General features: G+C 40.1%; 1 protein-coding gene across 1 annotated transcript; it reads left to right on the top strand.

Annotated features, from left to right (window-relative positions):
* The first annotated feature begins 4,528 nt into the window (after positions 1 to 4,528).
* Positions 4,529 to 23,854, top strand: LOC139423544 (syntaxin-binding protein 2-like). The gene is made up of 14 exons (XM_071175140.1): positions 4,529 to 4,565; positions 8,478 to 8,527; positions 8,667 to 8,718; positions 9,887 to 10,029; positions 11,180 to 11,310; positions 11,613 to 11,720; positions 11,952 to 12,075; positions 14,099 to 14,179; positions 15,539 to 15,680; positions 16,037 to 16,143; positions 16,291 to 16,389; positions 18,509 to 18,594; positions 21,124 to 21,284; positions 22,990 to 23,854. Exons 1-14 carry the CDS (start codon positions 4,529 to 4,531, stop codon positions 23,067 to 23,069), a joined length of 1,401 nt encoding a protein of 466 aa, XP_071031241.1. The 3' UTR covers positions 23,070 to 23,854.
* Positions 23,855 to 24,135: the final 281 nt, after the last annotated feature.

Here is a 24,135-nt window from a genome sequence, read left to right as displayed (position 1 = left end):
ACTGAAGCATTTCGTATACAATGTTTGTCTTCAGGAAGGCAGTGGGTTGCTGCGCAACAGCCTTTTCTAAAATTTTTGAGAGGATTGGAAGATTCGATATAGGCCGATAGTTTTTTATCTTTTCTGGGTCAAGGTTTGGCTTTTTCAAGAGAGGCTTTATTACTGCCACTTTCAGTGAGTTTGGTACACATCTGGTGGATAGAGAGCCGTTATTATGTTCAACATAAGAGGGCCAAGCACAGGAAGCAGCTCTTTCAGTAGTTTAGTTGGAATAGGGTCCAGTATGCAGCTTGAAGGTTTAGAGGCCATGATTATTTTCATCATTGTGTCAAGAGAAATGGTACTAAAACACTTGAGTGTCTCTCTTGATCCAAGGTCCTGGCAGAGTTGTGCAGACTCAGGACAACTGAGCTTTGGAGGAATACGCAGATTTAAAGAGGAGTCCGTAATTTGCTTTCTAATAATCATGTCTTTTCCTTTTCCTCAAAGAAGTTCATGAATTTATTACTGCTGAAGTGAAAGCCATCCTCTCTTGGGGAATGCTGATTTTTAGTTAGCTTTGCGACAGTATCAAAAATTGTTCTTATTTTCCTAAATTAAGTTGGAAAAATAGGATGATCGAGCAGCAGTAAGGGCTCTTCGATACTGCACGGTACTGTCTTTCCAAGCTAGTCTGAAGACTTCCAGTTTGGTGTGGCGCCATTTCCGTTCCAATTTTCTGGAAGCTTGCTTCAGAGCTCGGGTATTTTCTGTATACCAGGGAGCTAGTTTCTTATGAGAAATGTTTTTGTTTTTAGGGGTGCAACTGCATCTAGGGTATTGATTTTTGTCCTCTGGCGTCCTTGGGTAGACAGAGGGAGTCTGGAAGGACATCAAGGAATCTTTGTGTTGTCTGTGAATTTAATTTATAGCACGACTTTTGATGTTCCTTGGTTGGCGTCTGAGCAGATTATTTATTGCAATTGCAAACGTAATAAAATGGTGGTCCGATAGTCCAGGATTATGAGGAAAAACATTAAGATCCACAACATTTATTCCATGGGACAAAACTAGGTCCAGAGTATGACTGTGACAGTGAGTAGGTCCAGAGACATGTTGGACAAAACCAACAGAGTCGATGATGGCTCCGAAAGCCTTTAGGAGTGGGTCTGTGGACTTTTCCATGTGAATATTAAAGTCACCAAATATTAGAATATTATCTGCTATAAGGTCCGATAGGAATTCAGGGAACTCAATGAGGAACGCTGTATATAGCCCAGCAGGCCTGTAAACAGTAGCTATAAAAAGTGATTTAGTAGGCTGCATAGATTGCTTTTTCATTGGCAAGATAAGCAAATTTAGGGATGACATGCCAGCAATAAACGCTGACACTACACATGCAAGTATATCGGACCAAATTATGAAAGACAAAAATTTTACTTTTGAATTACGTAAAGTCAGTGTGGAAGAGGTAAAAAAATGACTGTTGTCTATCAACAATGACAAGCCACCGGCGTCTGACAATCTGGATGGAAAATTACTGAGGATAATAGCAGATTGCCACTCCTATTTGCCACAACTTCAATTTAATCCTACTAGAGAGTGTGTGCCCTCAGGCCTGGACGGAAGCTAAAGTCATTCTGCTACCCAAGAATAGTAAAGCCCCCTTTACTGGCTCAAATAGCCGACCAATCAGCCTATTACCAAACCTTAGTGAACTTCTGGAAAAAATTGTGTTTGACCAGATACAATGCTATTTCACAGTAAACAAATTGACAACATAACTTCAGCATGCTTATGGGGAACAAGCACAGCACTTACTCAACAAGCACAGCACTTACACAAATGACTGATGATTGGCTGAGAGAAATTGCTGATAAAATGATTGTGGGGGCTGTTTTGTTAGACTTCAGTGCAGCTTTTTACATTATTGATGATAGTCTGCTGCTGGATAAATGTATGTGTTATGGCTTTACACCCCCTGCAATAATGTGGATAAAGTTAATTGTTACTTGTCTAACTTAACACGGAGGGTGTTCTGGAAGCCCCTCAAATATAATCCAATTAGAATCAGGAATTCCCCAGGGCAGCTGTTTGGCCCCTTGCTTTTTTCAATTTTGACTAATGACATGCCACTGACTTTGAGTTAAGCTAGTGTCTATGTATGCGGACGACTCAACACTATACACATCAGCTACTACAGCGACTGAAATGACTGCAACACTCAACAAAGAGCTGCAGTTAGTTTCAGAGTGGGTGGCAAGGAATAAGTGTCCCTAAATATTTCTAAAACTAAACGCATTGTATTTGGAACAAAACACTCACTAAACCATAAAACATCAACTAAATACTGTAATAAATAATGTGGAAATTGAGCATGTTGAGATGACTAAACTGCTTGGAGTAACTCTAGATTGTAAACTGTCATGGTCAAAACATATTGATGCAGTAGTAGCTAAGATGGGGAGATGTCTGTCTATAATAAAGCGACGCTCTGGCTTCTTAACGACACTATCAACAAGGCAGGTCCTACAGGCCCTAGTTTTGTCGCACCTTGACTACTGTTCAGTCGTGTGTCAGGTGCCATAAAAAAGGACTTAGGAAAATTGCAATTGGCTCAGAATAGGGCAGCACGGCTGGCCCTTGGATGTACACAGAGAGCTAATATTAGTAATATGCATGTCAATCTCTCCTGGCTGAAAGTGGAGGGGAGATTGACTTCATCACTACATTTATTTATGAGAGGTACTGACATGTTGAATGCACCGATCTGTCTGTCTAATCTACTGGCACACAGCTCCGACACCCATGCATACCACAAGAGGCCTCTTCACAGTCCCCAAGTCCAGAACAGACTATGGGAGGCACACAGTACTACATAGAGCCATGACTACATGGAACTCTATTCCACATCAATTTTTAAAATGTATTTAATTTAACTAGGCAAGTCAGTTTAAGAACAAATTCTTATTTTCAATGACGGCCTAGGAACAGTGGGTTAACTGCCTTGTTCAGGGGCAGAACGACAGGTTTTTACCTTGTCAGCTTTGGATTCGATCTTGCAACCTTTTGGTTACAAGTCCAACCACGAGGCTACCTGCCACCCCAAGTAATTGACGCAAGCAGTAAAATTTGATTTAAAAAACACCTTATGGAACAGCGGGGACTGTGAAGCAACACAAACATTAGCACAGACACATGCACATACACACACAATAACATACGCACTATACATACACATGGATTTAGTACTGTAGATATGCGGTAGTGGTGGAGTAGGGACCGGAGGGCACACAGTGTGTTGTGAAATCTTTGAATGTATTGTAATGTTTTTAAAATTGTATAAACTGCCTTAATTTTGCTGGACCCCAGCAAGAGTAGCTGCTGCTTTGGATCCATAATAAATACAAATGCAAAACATTTAGCATAGTAAGGGCTTGCTTACACTTATCCAGACCCTTTAGATTGGCAGACATGAGGGTTGTTTTTTCAGTAGGGAATCACTTTTTCTCACACCTTCAGTAATAATATCTCCCCAATTTCCATGTTATTTGTATTAGGTGGGTTACCTCGACCTCAACCTGTCTGAGTATTCAGGCTCTGGGTATGTGACCCGACACTGCCTCCTAGAGGGATATGTGAACAAGGACAACAAGCTGGACAACTAAGTGAACCCCACAATGTATTTCAGATTCATCAGAGGACACCCTGAGAAGGCAGCTGGCGATGAAGCGGATCCAGACTGGATGCCATGCCAGTCAGAACCCGGAGGCAAAGGAGAGAGTCAGAGTTGCCGGTCAGTTGACTCGGGTCAAGAAAACACGGCTGGATGGCCAGGATGTGGTTGAACATCTCTGTCTGGAGAGCTTGTGCTCAGTATTTGAGCTCCCTCCTCCCATGGAAGGTGCTTTGAACTTGATGCTGGTTTCAAGAACACAGATTAATCCTAGCCTATGTAGGATGTAAAGCATGACATATTACTCAATAGAGAATGCTAATGCTTAGTATCTATATCTATTACAGAAGCTGGACTTGCACTCTTTATTGGTCAGGATGATGGCACCACAACCCTTGGTGTCACTCATATACAGAACAGGTAACCTATTGGAGATGGATCTCAACTGATCCTTTAATTGTCATGTGTTGATTCTAATGTAATGAGATTCCGATTCTAAATTCGATTTCTAGTGATGATCAACAGGGACTCACTCCTATGCTGAAAGTTAAGAGAAAGTCATCATAATGAAATAAATATATTGAAATAAAGATGTTTCGCCCCCAAACCACAAGAACATCTTATTTTCTTTGCTCCTACCCTATATCAGATACCTACTGTAAATTACTATTGTTTTAATGCAAATGCACTCATGAAGAATATTAATAACACTTTAGTAAAATTGGAAACTCTTCTTTGCTTATTAATTTTGAGTGCATTTGGACACGTTTCTTGCTTTGATAAACGAAGCAGACACGACGTAGGTGTTGTGATGATTATGTCAGCCAGTTAAAAAGTTGCAGGAAAAAATATCGACAACACGGAAGTGTCAAGATGGCTCCAAGTGGACTGAAGGCGGTAGTCGGAGAGAGTAAGTCAAGAAATGTGTTCATTTTATAACTATCAAATCTCTATTGTTCGGCGGTAGAAATATTGAATGTTTTATACCATCAAGCTTTTAGCTTGTTGTCACGAAAATTAAGAACAGAAAACATCCAAACAAACTGCCTGGTTTAGTTAGCGATACATAGCCTTCGTCACTCAAGCAAGTTGCTTCATAGTAATGCCTGGCCATGGTTGATAGTTAGCGGTCATTAGGCTATTTAAAATTGAAATGTAAAATGTGACTGGGAAGGGTATGCCTTATCACTAGTAGTAGTATTTCAAGTAGGCTCTAAAACTTGAGTGTTTTGCTGACTCAAGAAAAGTTTGTGGTCATACGCACATCCTTTAAAACAGGTGCTGGGCTAAGGAAGAATACTGAAGAACAAGAAGTCCCGCTCACGGTTAAAGCTCCCAATTCACCGCTTTATTGACAACGTTTCGATTCGAAACGGATCCTCGTCATGTCGAACAAACTAAGTGCTCACATCCCAAAATATACATATTCCTCATCATGTCTTCTCTACTTTTGGTGGCCTTAACCTCATGTTGTTTTGCAATTATAATATTGACAAAGTTCCAGTGAAACTGCTTTTCATCGGCAGGTTCTTGTCATGGTCCTTAATTTATAAACATAATTTTTCTCCACACAGATATTATACATGAAATAATCTGGATATATGGTATAAAATACTTCTTTGTTTTTAGAATATTGGTTTCCGAAATAATATCCTATTGGTGAGCCAACTTGTACATGCAGAGGGTTTCTTACTTAGTTATAAGGAATTCTTATCACTTTACAAGGTCCCTGTAACACCTAAAGATTTTGCAATTGTTTTAGATGCCATTCCCTCAGGTGTTGCTCTGTTATTCAGGAACGTGTCAAGACCTGACCCTCAGAGCCTACCTTCTATTGACCCTTATGACTCATCAGTAGGAAAGATTTGTTTCTATTTTGGTGATACGAACCTTGTTTCAGCAGGATGTTGTACCTTATGTCATGCCTTATTGGAATGGATTTATTGATAATAACTGTTGGAAAAAGTTTGGATGTTGCCACACACCTACTTGTTAACAAAATTAAGGAAGTTTCCTTTAAAATGATTCATAAATATTATCCTGCCAACCACTATATGAAGAAGTTTAAGGAAAACATCAACTCAAATTGCTCCTTTTGTAATGACCACCCAGAAACAGTGTTGCATCCTTTTTGGCATTGTATTCATGTAACTGTGGCAAGACATCAGTAGATTTTTATAATTTAACATATTTATGAAGATTTTACACTATTGTGGAGAGATGTACTGCTTGGATTCTTTACATACGATAGAAATAAGCTGAAACATTTTTATGTAATTCATTTCATTATTCTTTTGGCCAAAGTTCATATACACAATTGTAAATTTACAAACAAAAAAAAACATTTTCTTACCCTACAAAAATAAATTGAACTGTATTTTAAGACAGTTAAATACTCTACTAACAAAAAAGCTGTTAGAATTGTAAGGGTATGTATGTCCCTTAAGGTCCTTGTGTAATTGTAATGTGATATTGTACCCCTGAGCTCGATTGTCCATTGTATATAATCTATATATACTTGTGTTCCCTCATGTACTTTCTGTATTGATTTGTTGTTAAAAATAAATAAAGAAAATCCCAAAATATACATATTTCACCTCACATGACCATTGCGGACATGATGCATGGTGGATGCAAAACAATTTATCTCTAATAATTTAATAACAATGAGATGGGTCCAGGTAGTAGTTCCAGAAAATAATATATATTTACAAAATTACCAAGTAGATGACCTGGAAGGCAAGACAAATCAAAATGGCATTCATGTAAGAAATGGTCTGTTATCAAACTCCTGGTTCAGATTTCTAGGAGACATGGTACACAAACGATGACTCCAATACAATTCTCTTCTCAATAATAGATTATCAGTATCTGCCCCCCATCCTTAGAAGTTTCAACATTTTCGTTGACAATGTGTCTCAAAGAGCTAATGTTGTGACGATTCACCATGATATGCGCAGCCAAAGGCTTTCTCTGGTCAAGGGTGCTGATATTACTCCTGTGTTCTGCTTTCCTTGTTTTCAAAGCTCGTTTTGTTGTTCCTACATTGCATAGACCACACATACACTTGATCAGGTATATCACATTTTTTCAAACGTGATGATGCCCTTAATCCTAATGGCCTTCACAGTAGGATAATTGAACATTGTGCATTTGTTTGTAAAGTTACACTGGGTACATCTGCCACATCTATAGTTACTGTTCGGCACATTGTCTAGAAAGATACTACGTGGCACTGGTGGAAGATCAGACCCCACCACCATTTGACTGATGTTGTGGGCGCGTCTGAAGACCTACCCTCGGGTTCCTTTAAATGTCTTTTCCAGTTGTGGATCAGTGCTCGAGATGTGTTTTTATTTTTTTTTATGATGTGGTCAAACTGTTTACTCAGTGGGGAGTATTGAAGGAAGCATTGAATGTGTTGGTCAGGAGGGTGGGAAGTTTTGGGCGTGAGGCTGTCATCCTGGGTCATATTTTTACAACGTTCCCTTGCATTTTGATGACTTTATTAAGGAAGCTGTGATTGGAACAATAGGTCAAGTAGCTAGTTGATTTTTAAAAAATTGTAAAATTTTATTTTACCTTTTTATACAGGTTTTTTTTCTCATTGAGATTATCTCTTTTCCAAGAGACATGGTCAAATAGCAGCAGGGGGAACAACTTTTCAGACAAAACAACTTAAACACTACATTAAACAAAACTATAAACACACATACAGTACAACAATTACATATTACATTAAAAACACAAACATCTTGACTAAAAACGGCTGGCCTAAAAACAATTACACTCTTCTATGATATATACATCGAACAAGTGTTTAAACTCCACCAACAAAACTAGATCATCACATTTTAAAATGTTCAGGAGAGAATTCCAGGACCACGGTGCTAAGTAACAAACTATTTCTACCATGACCTGTCCTAATTTTTGGTACTGTTAGAAGCAAATCAGAATGGGACTGTAATTTATATTTATTTACTGACCTGACTAGAAAAGAACAGAGGTAAAATGGCATTTTACCCAATATGGCCTTATAAATCAGTGTATACCAGTGTTTAAGCCTACGCAAGGTCAATGACGACCAGCCAACAGCGCTGTAGAGATCACAATGATGTGTTAGACGTTTCTGATTTGTAATGAACCTGAGGGCTGCATGATACACTGAATCAAGTGCTCTCAGGGTAGTGGTTGAGGCCTGCATATATTTAACATCACTAAAATCAAAAACCGACAGTAATGTACATCGTACCAGCTCCTTCCTGTCCTCAAAAGAAAAACGGGCCTTATGCCGGTAATAAAATCCTATTTTCAGCTTGAGCTTCCTTATCAAGTTCTCTACATGCACAGTTGAAGCTCAGCTTATCATCAACCCACACACCCAAATATTTTCTACACTAACTTGATTGTGGGTTGCCTTGTGATCAACTATGTATGTGAAGGAAGACAATGTGTACCTACTACCTGTGTAAGTTCATGTTCCTTTGCCTTTTACTACACAATTAGTTACTGTTTGACACTGGCTAGCAAATGCCACCTGAAAAAACATGGATCAATTGGGTCAACTTTAAGAGATCTCTGTATGAACCAGGAAAAAAGATTGCAGACCCTAGACTACTGTTGTCTGTTTCCTTATTTTTTTTTTGCCTCTTGCCAGGCCGTCATTGTAAATAAGAATTTGTTTTTAATTGACTGCCCCCAGGTAAAATAAACACCACTACGCATTCTAACTCTAAAATGCAACTGAGTTGTTGGGACACATTTCAGTTTTGGTACTGTAATATTTCATACTTCCTCTGTCCGTCTTTCCTCATCTCTTAAGAAATCCTGAATGGAGTTATCAAAAGTGTGAAGAAGGATGGAGAATGGAAGGTATTGTAAAAAGTATCTAGCGTTGCTCTGAAAAGATCCAGGTCAAAATACATAATGTCTTACTATGTTAAATTGTCTTTCATGATAGCCTAATGATCAATTGAATATTAATTGATAATGGCCATCTCTGTTTGTCCAGGTGCTCATTGTGGACCACATCAGCATGCGGTCAGGGACAACATTGTGGAGAAGTACAGATCAGGGTTGGGTTATAAAAAAATATCTGAAACTTTGAAAAATATCTGAAACTTTGAACATCCCACGGATGTATAAATGTATAGAATATGGCACCATAACAAACGTGCCAAGAGGGGGCCGCCCACCAAAACTCACGGGCCAGGCAAGGAGGGCATTAATCAGAGAGGCAACAAAGAGACCAAAGCTAGCCCTGAAGGAGATGCAAAGCTCCACAGCGGAGATTGGAGTATCTGTCCATAGGATCACTTTAAGCCGTACACTCCACAGAGCTGGGCTTTACGGAAGAGTGGCAGAAAAAAAGCCATTGCTTAATGAAAAAATGTTTGGTGTTTGCCAAAAGGCAGGTGGGAGACTCCCTAAACATATGGAAGAAGGTACTCTGGTCAGATGAGACTAAAATTTAGGAAAACGCAATGTCTGGCGCAAACCCAACACCTAAAATCACCCAGAGAATAGTGAAACATGGTGGTGGCAGCAGCATCATGCTGTGGGGATGTTTTTCATTGGCAGGGACTGGGAAACGGGTAGGAATTGAAGGAATGATGGATGGTGCAAAATACAGGGACATTCTTGAGGGAAACCTGTTTCAGTCTTCCAGAGATTTGAGACTGGGATGGAGGTTCACCTTCCAGCAGGAAAATGACCCTAAACATACTGTTAAGCAACACTCAAGTGGTTTAAGGGGAAACATTTAAATGTCTTGGAATGGCCTAGTCAAAGCCCAGACCTCAATCCAATTGAGAATCTGTGGTATGACTTAAAGATTGCTGTACACCAGCAGAACTCATCCAACTTGAAGTAGCTGGAGCAGTTTTGATTTGAAGAATGGGCAAAAATCCCAGTGGCTAGATGTGCCAAGCTTATAGAGACATACCCCAAGATACTTGCAGCTGTAATTGCTGCAAAAGGTGGCTCTACCAAGTATTGACTTTGGGGGGATGAATAGTTAGGCACGCTCAATTTTTTTTTGTATTTTTTTTTGTTGTCTTATTTCTTGTTTGTTTAACAATTAGTATTTTGCATCTTCAAAGTCGTAGGCGTGTTGTGTAAATCAAATGATACAACCCCCCCCAAAAATCTATTTTAATTCCAGGTTGTAAGGCAACAAAATAGGAAAAATGCCAAGGGGAATGAATACTTTCACAAGCCACTGTACTTGAGTGTCTCTGCTAGTTCAGTTGCAAGTTACCCTCTCTTTCTCTCCCTCCCTCTATCATAGCGGTTCTGAGGAGAATGCTAGACTGGCTGAGGAGGTGTATCAGCGTCTGAACGCCCATAAAGCAGACAACCCCAGCATGGGAGAGGTGAGGAGACACCAATGCCTCACCACCTCATGCAATACACAACACTTCTTTACAGTACTAATAGTACCATGTCTGCTTGGTTCAAAATGACCATTCACTTTGTCTTTAAGATACTAGGATTAATATATGATTATTGAAACATTTTGGAAGTCTTACATCTGTGAGTTTCTCATAGCTACTTCTACTTTCTGACTTGATTTCCTGTTATCTTTCACACTCTCTGCTCGGCTGCATTTTCTCTCCTTTTCTGTCTTTTCTAGCTGGCATTTCCTTAAGCTTGTGTTGGACTTCTGAAGGCATGTATTCATTTGATATCATTTCTGCTCTTATCTTCTCCATGGTCTCTCTGCCTCAGTACCAGCACAGTAATACAATTTTCACACTATCGTGCAGAACTGTACTATGCTGGCTTGGATATGTTTTTTTTCACAACAAAATATCCACTGTGGTGGGTGCATAAAGCAGGCCAGTGCAGTACAGTGTGAAATGGGTATTAGAATACACAAGGAATAGATATTTTGTTGTTATTGGGGTTGTACTTTAAGGGGGGGGAACTATTCTGAATGTGGTAAAGTCTGATAGTGGCACTAACTGAGTGACTTGTTGGTTAAACCTGTTACCCAAAAGCATTCCTGACATTCTATTGTGGAGCTAGAGGCAATAGATTTGACTTAAAATAATGTCCTTTCTGCCAAAGCATTGAACTGGTAATTCATGTTTTTATTTAAATTTTATTTTACCCCCTTTTCTCCCCAATTTCGTGGTATCCAATTGTTTTTTTAGTAATTACTATCTTGTCTCATCGCTACAACTCCCGTACGGGCTCGGGAGAGACAAAGGTCGAAAGCCATGCGTCCTCCGAAACACAACCCAACCACTGCTTCTTAACACAGCGTGCATCCAACCCGGAAGCCAGCCCGCACCACTGGAGGAAACAGTGCACCTGGCAACCTTGGTTAGCGCGCACTGCGCCCGGCCCATCACAGGAGTCACTGGTGCGCGATGAGACAAGGCGCGAACCCAAAGTCTCTGGTGGCCCAGCTAGCGCTGTGATGCAGTGCCCTAGACCACTGCGCCACCCGGGAGGCTAGAAGTTACATTTCTAGGTATCATTTCTTGCCCTGACATGAAATGTCTGATGCGTTTTCAGGGTCCTGACAAGGCCAGGTCACAGCTATTAATTGTGGATCGTGGCTTTGACCCCATCTCTCCCATTCTGCACGAGCTGACTTTCCAGGCCATGGTCTATGACCTTCTGGACATCAAACAGGACATCTACAAGTAGGCTTAGTTTGGCAACCTATTCCCAATATAGTGCACTACTTTTGACCAGGGCCTATGATGAACATACGGAAAATGCTATACAGACACTCCTGACCTGCAAAACAATTCTTAATTTCAGAATTGTTTAAGGGTTAGTTTTACATTTCAGTTAGTCATTTTACAGGTTAGGAGTATAACCTTTCTCCGACATTATTATTGTTAATGTAGCTATACATATTACAAATGTATATTTACCTTCTAATTATGATATGTATCTCTCATATGGTATCCCTGTATAATACAATCCCTGTGTGTTGTAGATATCAGACGACTGGGATCGGGGACTCTAAGGAGAAGGAGGTTCTTCTGGACGAAGACGATGAGCTGTGGATCCAGCTGAGACACATGCACATAGCTGACGTCACCAAGTAAGACACACAATCATCAAGATTGCATACAACTAGTGTTTTTAACTAATCTAACCTCGACCAATAAGAGGTGATATGATCCAGAGTTGGTTGAGGTAAGTTTCGTGTTCTATTCAGGAAGTGAATTATAGAAATGTATATCGTGAATACGCTTTCTTAATTGAACACTGAATTGAACCCAACCCTGGTATAGTCTTTGTCAGATGTTGATGCTCATTGTTCGTGTTCCAGGAAAGTGACGGAGCTGCTGCGTGTGTTCTGTGAGAGCAAGAGGATGTCCACTGATAAGGCCAATATCAAAGACCTGTCTCAGATGTTGAAGAAGATGCCACAGTACCAGAAGGAACTGAGCTTGGTGGGTATTCCTCGTCTTTCCATCTAAAATCAGTTGATTGGTTGAGACTGGCTTTCATGTCTCTCCAGTGATCACATACTGTCAGTCTAAATGTCAACACGTGTTCTATTCCCATTTAATAGCATATAGAAAAGCACCTGGGTGTTTTGTCAAAGACATGGGCCATGTTCCCAATGTCTTTACTAGCAAACAGTATGTTCTTTACCTGCTCTGCTGAAAGCTTAGTGCAAGCTACTGTTGTGTCATTAATGTGTTTGGCTGTTATTTTCTAACATGATTACATACCACGTTCAATTATTACGCGATTAAATTAATCATATAACAATTAAGTATTAATCTGGGGCACCACAGAAAGTTATTTAACGCGTTACTATCTCCCGACTAAACTCTAAAGATATAAATATCCCTTAAATCAGTCAGTCAATTCATTAATTCTTATTTACCATCAGTCTTGTTCTGAATGTCGCCTATGATCCTCACCCAAAAGGGCAAGTCATTGTTCTCGGGCGTGAGCTGCACATAAAAAAACCTGTGAATTTTACACTCAAGGGGTGTGAGCCTGATTTTTAATTTAAATGAATAGGAGCGTATTACCCTCTGCAAACGTTGCGCATCCGGTGTAGCAGGCCACTTTTATAATGCATGCCCAGTAGCATTTCTTCATTCTACTGTGCCTTCAGAAAGTATTCACACTCATTAACTTTTTCCACATTTTGTTTTGTTACAGCCTGAATTTGAAATTGATTAAATTAAAATGTTGTCACTGGCCTACACACAATACTCCACAATGTAAAATTGTGTTGAGTATTCAACCCCTTGGTTATGGCAAGCCTAAATATGTTCAGGAGTAAACATTTGCTTAAGTTACACAAGTTGCATGGATTCACTCTGTGTGCAATAATAGTGTTTATGATTTTTGAATGACTACCTCATCTTTGTACCAAACAAAATTATCTGTAAGGTCCCTCAGTTGGGCAGTAAATTTCAAACACAGATTCAACCACAAAGACCAGGGATGTTTTCAAATGCCTCACAAAGAAGGGCCACCTATTGGTAGATGGGTAAAAAAACAAAATAATACAGACACTGAATATCCCTTTGAGCATGGTGGTTATTAATTACACTTTGTATGGTGTATCAATACACCCAGCCACTACACACATACAGGAGTCCTTCCTAACTCAGTTGCCGGAGAGGAAGGAAACCACTCAGGGATTTCACCATGTTACAGAATTTATTTGCTGTTATATAAGAAAATTAGGGATGGATCAACAACATTGTAGTTACTCCACAATACTAACCTAATTGACAGAGTGAAATGAAGGAAGCCTGTACAGAGTAATCTTTAAGGACTGGGTAATTTTTCAGGATTAAAAAATAAATGGAATGGAGCTAAGCACAGGCAAAATCCTAGAGGAAAAGCTAGTTTGGTCTGCTCTCCACCAGAAACTGGGAGGTTAATTTACCTTTCAGCTGGACAATAATCTAAAACACAAAACCAAATCTACACTGGAGTTGCTTATCAAGAAGACAGTGAATGTTCCTGAGTTGCCGAGTTAGTTTAGACTTAAATCTGTCAAGACCTGAAAATGGTTGTCTAGCAATGATCAGCAACCAATTTGACAGATCTTGGAAGAATTTTGAAATTAATAATTGGGAAATGTTGCACAATCCAGATTTGGAAAGCTCTTAGAGACTTACCAAGAAAGACCCACAGCTGTATAATCAAAGGTGCTTCTACAAAGTATTGACTCGGGTGTGAATACTTGTGTAAATGAGATCCTGTAGTTCACCCCCCACACACAATTTAAATATGTCTAAAAACATGTTTTGATTGTGTCATTATGGGGTAGTGTGTGTGTGTGTGTGTGTGTGTGTGTGTGTGTGTGTGTGTGTGTAGATGGGTGAGAAACTACAATTTATCCATTTGAATTTCAGGCTGTAACAACAAAGTGGAGTATTATTATAGTGTGGAGTGATGACATCAACTTTTTATTAGTTAATAAGTAATGTTTGATTGCAGTACTCCACTCACCTGCACCTGGCTGAGGCCTGCATGAAGAAATTCAAAGCCTCGGTGGACAAGCTGTGTGAGGTGGAACAGGTCAGTGTTGCCACAAAAGTCCCAAATGGCACCCTATTCTCTATATAGTGCACTACGTTTGACCAAGACCCACAGGGATCTGATCAAAAGTAGTACACTATATAGGGAATAGGGTGCTGTCAAGCTCCCTCCCTCTCTTATGAAACCATATGCAAATGACCTGGCAGGTACTCCCAGGAGCATGTTTTTGATTCTCGGAAGTGTAAAAAAGCCTATTTTTATTCAACCTTTTAACCAGCAAGACCCTTGAGATGAATCATCTCTTTTTCAAGAGTGACATATAGCATTTTAATTATGTTTGTGTTCTGTAATTTTCCCATCTTTCCTGACATCCGTTCTACACTGAAATGTTTATTTTCCCAAACTGATATCTTCATCCGTTTTCTATATAATATATTTTTTTAAAGAATGTCTTGAATAATCAAATCCCTGGTTGTTAGCCTTAGGTGGTTAAACCATGAATGACCAGGTCACCATGATGTTGTGTAATATATTTAGTACTATCGTATCATATAATAATGCTCTCCCACTCACCCCATCTAGCCTCCACTGGGGTGCTGACCTCCCCACGTTCCCATCTCTATTTTTACCTCTCTGAGTCTCATAAAAGCTTTATATGCTGCTGCTTCCCAAATGGCGCGCTATTCACTAGTGCACTACTTTTGACCAGCGCTTACTTTTGACCAGAGCCCTGTGTGTCCTGGTCAAAAGTAGTGCACTATATAGGGCATAGGGTGCCATTTGAGACTCAGACATTGTCTGACGCTTTCTGGCGGCCTAGTGGGCATCCACTTCACTAATGTTGTGTAAAGGGCTTGAGACGAGACGTGTCGCACACCTTGATCAACTGTCCCCCTCTGAACCTACAGTAATGCACAGGAAGCTGTTATGCCATTATGTCAAGTATTTTAAAAACCATTCATGTTGCCAGGCTGTTATTACTACATCCATCCATCCATGTCTTCCAGAAATCTTACACCATAAGGCATCAAACATCTCTATAACCTCTTTCCCTTCCTAGTTCCCAGAACAGCTCCTACTTTCTCCCTCAACACAATTACTACATCCCAAATGGCACCCTAGTCTTTATTTAGTGCATTACTAATAGCATGCCATTTGGGATGCAAGCATTGCTTTGGTCTTAATAGTTCTAATAGCTCCGCACAGGTTTGTTTTTGATAATCTCTAATATAGTCGGTTTAGTGGTTGATCATTTGAAACATTCCTAACATGTCCAGGAGTGATGTAATCTGGGTCTGGTTGTGGGATTATGATCTGAAGTGTTAATGCAGTGATGTAGCTTGGGAGAACTTAAAGGCATCATTCTTTGTTGATTGTTTTCCCCCATATGTTTCCCAGGACCTGGCCATGGGGACTGATGTAGATGGGGAACCCCTGAAGGATGCCATGAAGAGCATCGTCCCTGTACTCCTCAACACCGACATCGACCCCTACGACAAGATCCGCATCATACTCCTCTATATCTTCCACAAGAAGAAGGGTAGGTCAACAGAATGGCACCATGATCCCAATGTCTGCTTTCTGTCAGTGCATTGTCAAGATACACACAGCAGGTACAGCAATATGAGTGTTTCTAATATGATACGACACAGCTACTACTCTCCACATGGCTGCTATTGAAATTAAAGAGGAGCAGATGGGGATCTTTAAGTTGAGCACTTGGCTCTTCTCTGTATATAATGGTGGTCTCTGTAAGGATATATGTGGTTACTATTGATCCTCGTGGAATGACAACAGGCTAGCTAAAGAAGCAGTTTTGATTAGGCTAACTTGGTGATGAGTCGTCATTACATTCTCCAGCTCTACTCTGTATAACGGTGGCCTCCTCACACACAGGCATTGGAGAGGAGAACCTGACCAAGTTAATCCAGCACGCCAACGTGCAGGCAAACAGCAACATCATCACCAACCTACAGCACCTGGGCTGCCCCATCATCGCAGGGGTCAGTAGGGCTCTGTCGGTCTGTCCCTCTCTCTCTCTGTCCAACTGTCTGTCTCTGTTGGTCTCTCTCACACATTGAACAATTGCATCTCTTTACAGTGAAGCCTTTTTTCTCTTGTTTATATTTGAATTATGTGAAATGTTTCAGGCTCCCAATGCTGGGAAAACACTGCCTGAGAAGAAAGAGCGCAAGGAGAGCACGTACCAGCTCTCCCGATGGACACCCACCATCAAAGATGTGATGGAGGTATGGAAGAGGAAGGATAGACAGACAGTGTGGTAGAGGACTTCACTGGTCCAAAATGTTGGACCTGTTCTGAAATGGGCCTGGGGATTTCCCACCCGGACCCGATATGTGTATATATATTTTTTCAATATAGAGACACTTTCCGAACGGACCCGGGACAAGTAGACCCGTTCCATATAGACCTGGTCGGATCCAGACTCGGTCGGATCCGAATGAGGGAAGCAGCAGAAAAGTACATTTTTAAGATACTTCATTAACAAGAGCTGATAAAGTGTGAGGAAGAGAGGTGGCTCTCTAGCAGGGGCCGTGCTTGTGTGTCTGAACTGTGAGTGAAGGAGAGACTCCAAGAAAGACTTGTACTATAGTAGATTAATGGCAGCCATAGTTAGGTTATTTATCATTCAATATGATATAGTTCAATATACATAGTACCTGTCTTGACTGCATCAAACATGAAGCTAGTCTAATTGAGGCTGCATGTACTTTCTCGTCTTACTCAGTTACAAATAACGCCATTCAGATTATTACGTAGCAGGCTACCTCTTGGTCGGTGTAGCCTTTCGTTCTCCTTTAACAATTAATTCCGTTATTTTAATTCCATTGATTAGATATCTCCCAACTTTTGCCAGACACGGAGGCTCTGACTGTAGCCAATTGCCGCTTTGATGACTTATGCTTGGCCAACAACACGCTCCAGGCGCCGCTCTTGTGGAAAGCAACATCAATTATACAATTTCTGAGAAGTCTCATTCGGACCATTCGGGACCATTCGGACCTGTATGGGTCCTTCTGGACAAATGACTTCTACCGTGACAATAATATAAGATAAGACCCGTGACATTATTTACAGTTCTGGATCCGGATCGGGTATTTTGATACAGGTGGATCCGTGAACAGCTGACTGAAAACAGGATGGCCGGGCAGTAGTGCAGTTGAGTCCGTTTTGGTGGATTCTAAACAAAGTGATTAAACTTTGTTGCTCCTTACTGAAACAAGCAACAAACCCCCCCCCCCCCCCCCCCCCCCCCCCCCCCCCCCACACACACAATGCAGCAGCACACAGAAATAGAATGAATAGAAGTGGCTTGGAACCTATAACCTTGGCAATTTGACTAGTAAACTCATGGGTACACTCGCAATGACTTCCTGATATAGACCCAGTCGGTATTAGAACGTCGCGACCCTGCCCGTCTGTGTGGAAGACAACCTGTGGTTACCCCAGTGGCTTACAGCAAAAACATTTTTCGCAATTTCCTTGTTTTAGTCAATTACAAAAATACATTGAAGAAAAGTACTAAATGTCTAAAGATTACGTTTCAACATTGCCTACTCTCTTGCATTCTCACTACTTAGAAATAAACGCAAGGCTTCCCACATCCCCCTTTTCTGTCTTGACGATGCTAGCTAGCCAGCAGCGACTTGAGTGAGAGTACTAGCTACCGACTGGAACATTAAGCTAGCGAAGACCAACAACACAAACAAACAGACTATACAAGTAGTGAGTGGAGTTACAAACGGACTGTACTAAACAAGTTAAATGTCTTGTGATTAAATGTTTTCCACACACACAGCTACGTGTAGCCTACTTTTTGACCTGGCTACATGTACATTGAGCAACACAGCAGCTTTTCTGCATGTTTTGTTGTTTCTGTATAACAAAAAAAATCCTGTACAATGGGGAATAACAGGAAAGAAGGTTGGTTTTCCCCAATTTGTGGGCGTGGTCGAATTCCTTATTACATGAGAACTGACTGGTACTATTGTGAGGCAATATTTCCATGATAATAAAGAATGTTCATTCAAAATTTTTTAACTGATGTGGCTTATGCAATGGAATGTGTTTTTTGTAAGGTCAGCTGAGTTGAATCAACAATTGATGGGTACACTTCCTGCTTTGCTTCTATGGGTACATTGGCAATGGCCGCCAGTCCACCCATTATGCCATCATTGACTTGAATAGGGACGCCTGTTCTATTCGTTCTATTTCTATGGCAGCACATGCAGTCAGAAGGAGATTATTGAAAGTATTTTATTATATGTTTTGCTATTTGAAAGGTTATCCAAAGGCCATGACTGTCACAGCCCAAGTCTGACCAACCCTGTCTGTCTATTTTCCCAGAATGCCATAACAGACAAGCTGGACAGGAAGCAGTGGCCGTTCATCTCTGACCCTGCCCCCATTAACACCATGCAGACGACTGTCAGGTGTGTGTGTGTGTGTGTGTGTACACCATGGGGGGGGGGGGGGGGGGGGAGCCAGGGACAGAGACTGAAGGGTCACATACATTAACACTTTATCCTCACTTGTCATCTTGAAAATAGAGCTTTGCTGTAGTTATGTGAGCTGGAGAGGTGAACAGTTAGTTGATCCAAGCTGCCATTAGACAGCCTGTGAATAATCTCCCCTGCCCCATACCAGGAGTTATTTTATTTTTAGTTTGTTGACATTGCTTGTTCATGTTGTTCAGTGCATTTTGAAAGTATTCAGACCCCTTGACTTTTTCCATATGTTTGTAATGTTATAGCCTTATTCTAAAATGTATTAATCCATTTTTTTTTATCAATCTACACACACAATACCCCAAAAGGACAAGGCAAAAACATGTTTTTTTATTTATAAATTAGCAAACATCTCTAAAAACCGACTCCTTATTTGCATAACTATTCAGACCCTTTGCTATGAGACTTGAAATTGAGCTCAGGTTCATCCTGTTTTCATTGATCATCCTTGATGTTTCTACAACAAATGCTGACGCTCCAGATACTCAACTGTTGTTTTGATTAGAGTAGTTTTCAGCTGGGCTAACATACAGTTGAAGTCGGAAGTTTACCTACACTTAGGTTGGAGCCATTAACTTGGTTTTCCACCACTCCACAAATGTCTTGTTAACAAACTATAATTTTAGCAAGTCGGTTAGGACATCTACTTTTGTGCATGACACAAGTAATTGTTCCAACAATTGTTTAGACTTTTTCACTTATAATTCACTGTATCACAATTCCAGTGGGTCAGAAGTTTTACATACACTAAATTGACTGTGCCTTTAAACAGCTTGGAAAATTTCAGAAAATTATGTCATGGCTTTAGAAGCTTCTGATAGGCTAATTGACATCATTTGAGTCAATTGGAGGTGTACCTGTGGATGTATTTCAAGGCCTACCTTCAAACTCAGTGCCTCTTTGCTTGACATCATGGGAAAATCAAAAGAAATCAGCCAAGACCTCATGAAGAAAAACTTTGTAGACCTCCACAATTCTGGTTCATCCTTGGGCGCAATTTCCAAATGCCTGAAGGTACCACGCTCATCTGTACTAACAATATTATGCAAGTATAAACACCATGGGACCACGCAGCTGTCATACCGCTCAGGAAGGAGACACGTTCTGTCTCCTAGAGATGAACGTACTTTGGTGCGAAAAGTGCAAATCGATCCCAGAACAGCAGCAGAGGATCTTGTGAAGATGCTGGAGGAAACGAGTAAAAAAGTATAACCTGAAAGGCCGCTCAGCAAGGAAGAAGCCACTGCTCCAAAACCGCCATTTAAAAAAAGCCAGACTACAGTTTGCATCTGCTCATGGGGACAAAGATTGTACTTTTTAGAGAAATGTCCTCTGGTCTGATGAAACAAAAATAGAAGTGTTTGGCCATAGTGAACATCGTTATGTTTGGAGGAAAAAGCGGGAGGCTTGCAAGCCGAAGAACACCATCCCTATAGTGAAGCACGGGGGTGGCAGCATCATGTTGTGGGGGTGCTTTGCTGCAGGAGGGACTGGTGCACTTCACAAAATAGATGAAATCATGAGGACGGAAAATTATGTGGATATATTGAAGCAACATCTCAAGACATCAGTCAGGAAGTTAAAAGCTTGGTTCCAAATGGACAATGACCCCAAGCATACTTCCAAAGTTGTGGCAAAATGGCTTAAGGACAACAAAGTCAAGGTATTGGAGTGGCCATCACAAAGCCCTGACCTCAATCCTATAGAACATGTAATGGCAGAACTGAAAAAGCGTGTGCGAGCAAGGAGGACTACAAACCTGACTCAGTTACACAAGCTCTGTCAGAAGGAATGGGCCAAAATTCACCCAACTTATTGTGGGAATCTTGTGGAAGGCTACCCGAAATGTTTGACCCAAGTTAAACAATTTAAAGGCAATGCAACCAAATACTAATTGAGTGTATGTAAACTTCTGACCCACTGGGAATGTGATGAAATAAATAAAAGCACAAATAAATAGTTCTCTCTACTGTTATTCTGACATTTCACATTCGTAAAATAAAGTGGTGATCCTAATTGACCTAAAACTGGATTTTTACGAGGATTAAATGTCAGGAATTGTGAAACACCTTAGCCAAATAAATGTATGTAAACTACTGACTTCAACTGTAATTGCAAAAGGGTTTTCTAATGATCAATTTGCCTTTTTAAAATGATACACTTAGATTAGCTAACACAACGTGTCATTGGAACACAGGAGTGATGGTTGCTGATAATGGGCCTCTGTACACCTTTGTAGATATTCCATAAAAAAAATCTGTCGTTTCCAGCTACAATAGTCATTTGCAACATTAACAATGTCTACTCTGTATTTCTGATAAATTTTGATGGACAAAAATGCCGACGTGACTCAACTTTTGAATGGTAGTCTACATGTGTTATTTTATTTTGCTGCCGCAGATAATCTGTACATAATTAGGTATCTATATGTTTTACATTTATATCATACTGCAGCAGTGCTCGGTTTGGACAATGGCACAAGAACAAGTCTCCAACGGAGTATCGTTCCGGCCCTCGGCTCATCATCTTCATGATCGGAGGTGTGTCCCACTCCGAGATGCGCTCCGCCTACGAGGTCACTCGAGCCACCGATGGAAAATGGGAGGTCCTGATTGGTAAGGAACACAATAGTTGGACTGAACCTTAATAGTGTACACTTTATTTTATTTAACATTTTCTTTAACCAGGCAAGGCAGTTTAATTGTTTTATTTTATTTACAATGATGACACACCATGTACCCTCGTTTGGAATTCCCCTGCTGGTGGCGCTAATAGATCCTACAGTGCCTTCAGAAAGTATTCATACTCCTTGACTTATTCCACATTTTGTTGTGTTACATGTAATCCATTTTCAATTCAGGCTGTTTTTTCTTCTTCTACACAATACCCCATAATGAGAAGGTGGAAACATGTTTTCAGACATTTTTGCCAATGTATTGAAAATGAAATGTATAGAAATATATCTAATTTACTTAAGTATTCACACCCCTGAGTCAATACTTTGTAGAAGCACCTTACACCTCTGGGTAAGTCTCTAAGAGCTTTCCACACCTGGATTGTGCATTTTGTATGTTTATTATTTTCAAAATTCTTCAAGCTCTGTCAAATTGTTTGTTGATCATGGCTAGACAACCATTTTTCAGGTCTTGCTGTAGATTTAAGTCAAAACTGTAACTCGGCCACTCGGGAACATTCATTGTCTTCTTGGTAAGCAACTCCAGTGTAGATTTGGCCTTGTGTTTTAGGTTATTGTCCTGCTGTCAAGTTGAAGCAGACTGAACCAGGTCGGACACAAAAAAAAATCCCAAGTGGGTGTGTCTATGCCTTCCCAGGCCCACCCATGGCTGTGCCCAAACCATTCATGTGAAATCCATATATTAGAGCCTAATTTATTTATTTCAATTGACTGATTTCCTTATATGAACTGTATCTCTGTAAAATCTTTGAAATTGTTGCATGTTGCGTTTATTTTTAATCAGTACACAATGTTGTTGATCCATCCTCAATTTTATCCTATCACAGCCATTAAACTCTAACTATTTTAATGTCACCATTGGCCTCATGGTGAAATTCCTGAGCGGTTTCCTTCCTCTTCGGCAACTGAGTTAGGAATGACGCCTGTATCTTTGTAGTGACCGGGTGTACTGATACGCCATCCAAAGTGTAATTTAATAACTTCACCACACTCAAAGGGATGTCTGCTTTTATTTTTTATTTTTTTTACCCATCTCCCAATAGGTGCCTTTCTTTGTGAGGCACCTCTGGTTGTTGTGGTTGAATCTGTGTTTGAAATTCCCTGCTCAACTGTGGTACCTTACAATTATCTGTGTGGGGTAGAGAGATGAGGTAGTCCTTCAAAAATCATGATGAACACTATTATTGCACACAGTGAGTCCATGCAACTTATTATGTGACTTGTTAAGCATTTTTTTATTCCTGAACCTATTTAGGCTTTCAATAGCAAAAGGGTTGAATACTTATTTACTCAAGACATTTCAGTTAAAATTCTTTACAAATTTAAAATATTTATTTTTAAACAATTCCACTTTGACATGGGATATTGTGTGTAGGCTAGTAACAAAACATGTCTAAATTCAGGCTGTAACCCAACAAAATGTGGGAAAAGTCAATACTTTCTGAAGGCACTGTATATTCCCCAGCATGCATGTTTTTTATGTCTGGTAAATGCACCGCTAAGTCTGTCTCTCTCCATACATTTTCGTCGTGAATCTTCAACGAATGTAAGCATCTTTTGGGTTTCAGAAAAGTACTACTATAGTGTTAATGTTTCTGTGTTGTCTGTTCCCCTTCTCTCTATAGGTTCGTCTCACATTGTCACACCCACCAGCTTCCTAAATGATCTGAAGAAGCTGGACCTGGATCCAACTCCTGAAAGCTAGATATGTCCTCGGCCTGGAAGGGAGCTGTTCTGAGTCTGCAGAGAGAATGGATCTGAACACAAACCTGGATTCAAATTGTGCTTGTTTTCTTTCAAATATGTTGAGTGTTTCGATTAAGCCTGCTGGGAGTGCCAGATCAGTGGGATTTGCAGTTTGCACTTTTAGGACTGTTCCAGTGGTTCTTTTGGGTTAGACAAGTTCAATTAAGCACAGTTAAAGTATTTGAAAGAGAACAAATACTATTTGAACCCTGGTCTGCTCATTATGAGACACTTGTGTACTCGTCTAACTGTAAAACAAAGTGCCGGTTTAAGATGTAGTCATTAAAGGATAGTATCTTTTGATTCTCAATCTTTTATTGAATTTCTTTAATTACGGTTGAAGTAAAAATAAATTATGTACATACGTATTAATGTAATGCTGTGATGGACATTTTTTGCTCTGAATATTAAATTAAAAACAGTCCTTATATTATGAGGATCATTTTAATCTGTCTCTGTCTTCGAGTTACAAATATGGGTTGCATCTCAAGTCTAAAGTGGCTTCTTCTCCTTTTGTCCTGTTAGTGCAGATGAACTAAAGGACATAAGGAGCAGTGGCCTCTAGACTATTGATATGCAACTTTTGTGTTGGGACCATTAAATACTTGTGCCTCTCCCAAGTTACATTTGTTTTCATATGTCTAAATGTCTTTACTACTGTAGTGTGCCTCTGAAATCATGCACTTTCATGTTTGGGCCTTTGTCTTTTAGTCAATTATGAATAAACAATATGCATACATTTTACTCGTTTTGTACATTGTGTCTTATTGAAATGTCATATGTTCTAGCTGCCATGAGAATGCCTATAGAATCCCTGGTTTTGAAGCTAGGAGAAAAAAACAGTACTAGTCTGGGTGCAGATTAAGCCTGGAAAAACACTTGGTTGAGATTATTTTTAGCCCAGGACTAGGCATATTATGTGTCCAGGAAACTGTCCCTATATTTATTGCATACATGGATTCTAATTTCCATTTCTATGGCTTTCACAATCGATGCTGAAGGTATTTGTTTAATGTAATTGACAT

This window comes from Oncorhynchus clarkii, chromosome 13 (assembly GCF_045791955.1).
Source record: "Oncorhynchus clarkii lewisi isolate Uvic-CL-2024 chromosome 13, UVic_Ocla_1.0, whole genome shotgun sequence".
In the NCBI taxonomy this organism is placed as follows: domain Eukaryota; kingdom Metazoa; phylum Chordata; class Actinopteri; order Salmoniformes; family Salmonidae; genus Oncorhynchus; species Oncorhynchus clarkii.
The sequence above is the reverse complement of the archived record's forward strand: the minus strand, read 5'-3'. Positions and strand labels throughout refer to the sequence as shown.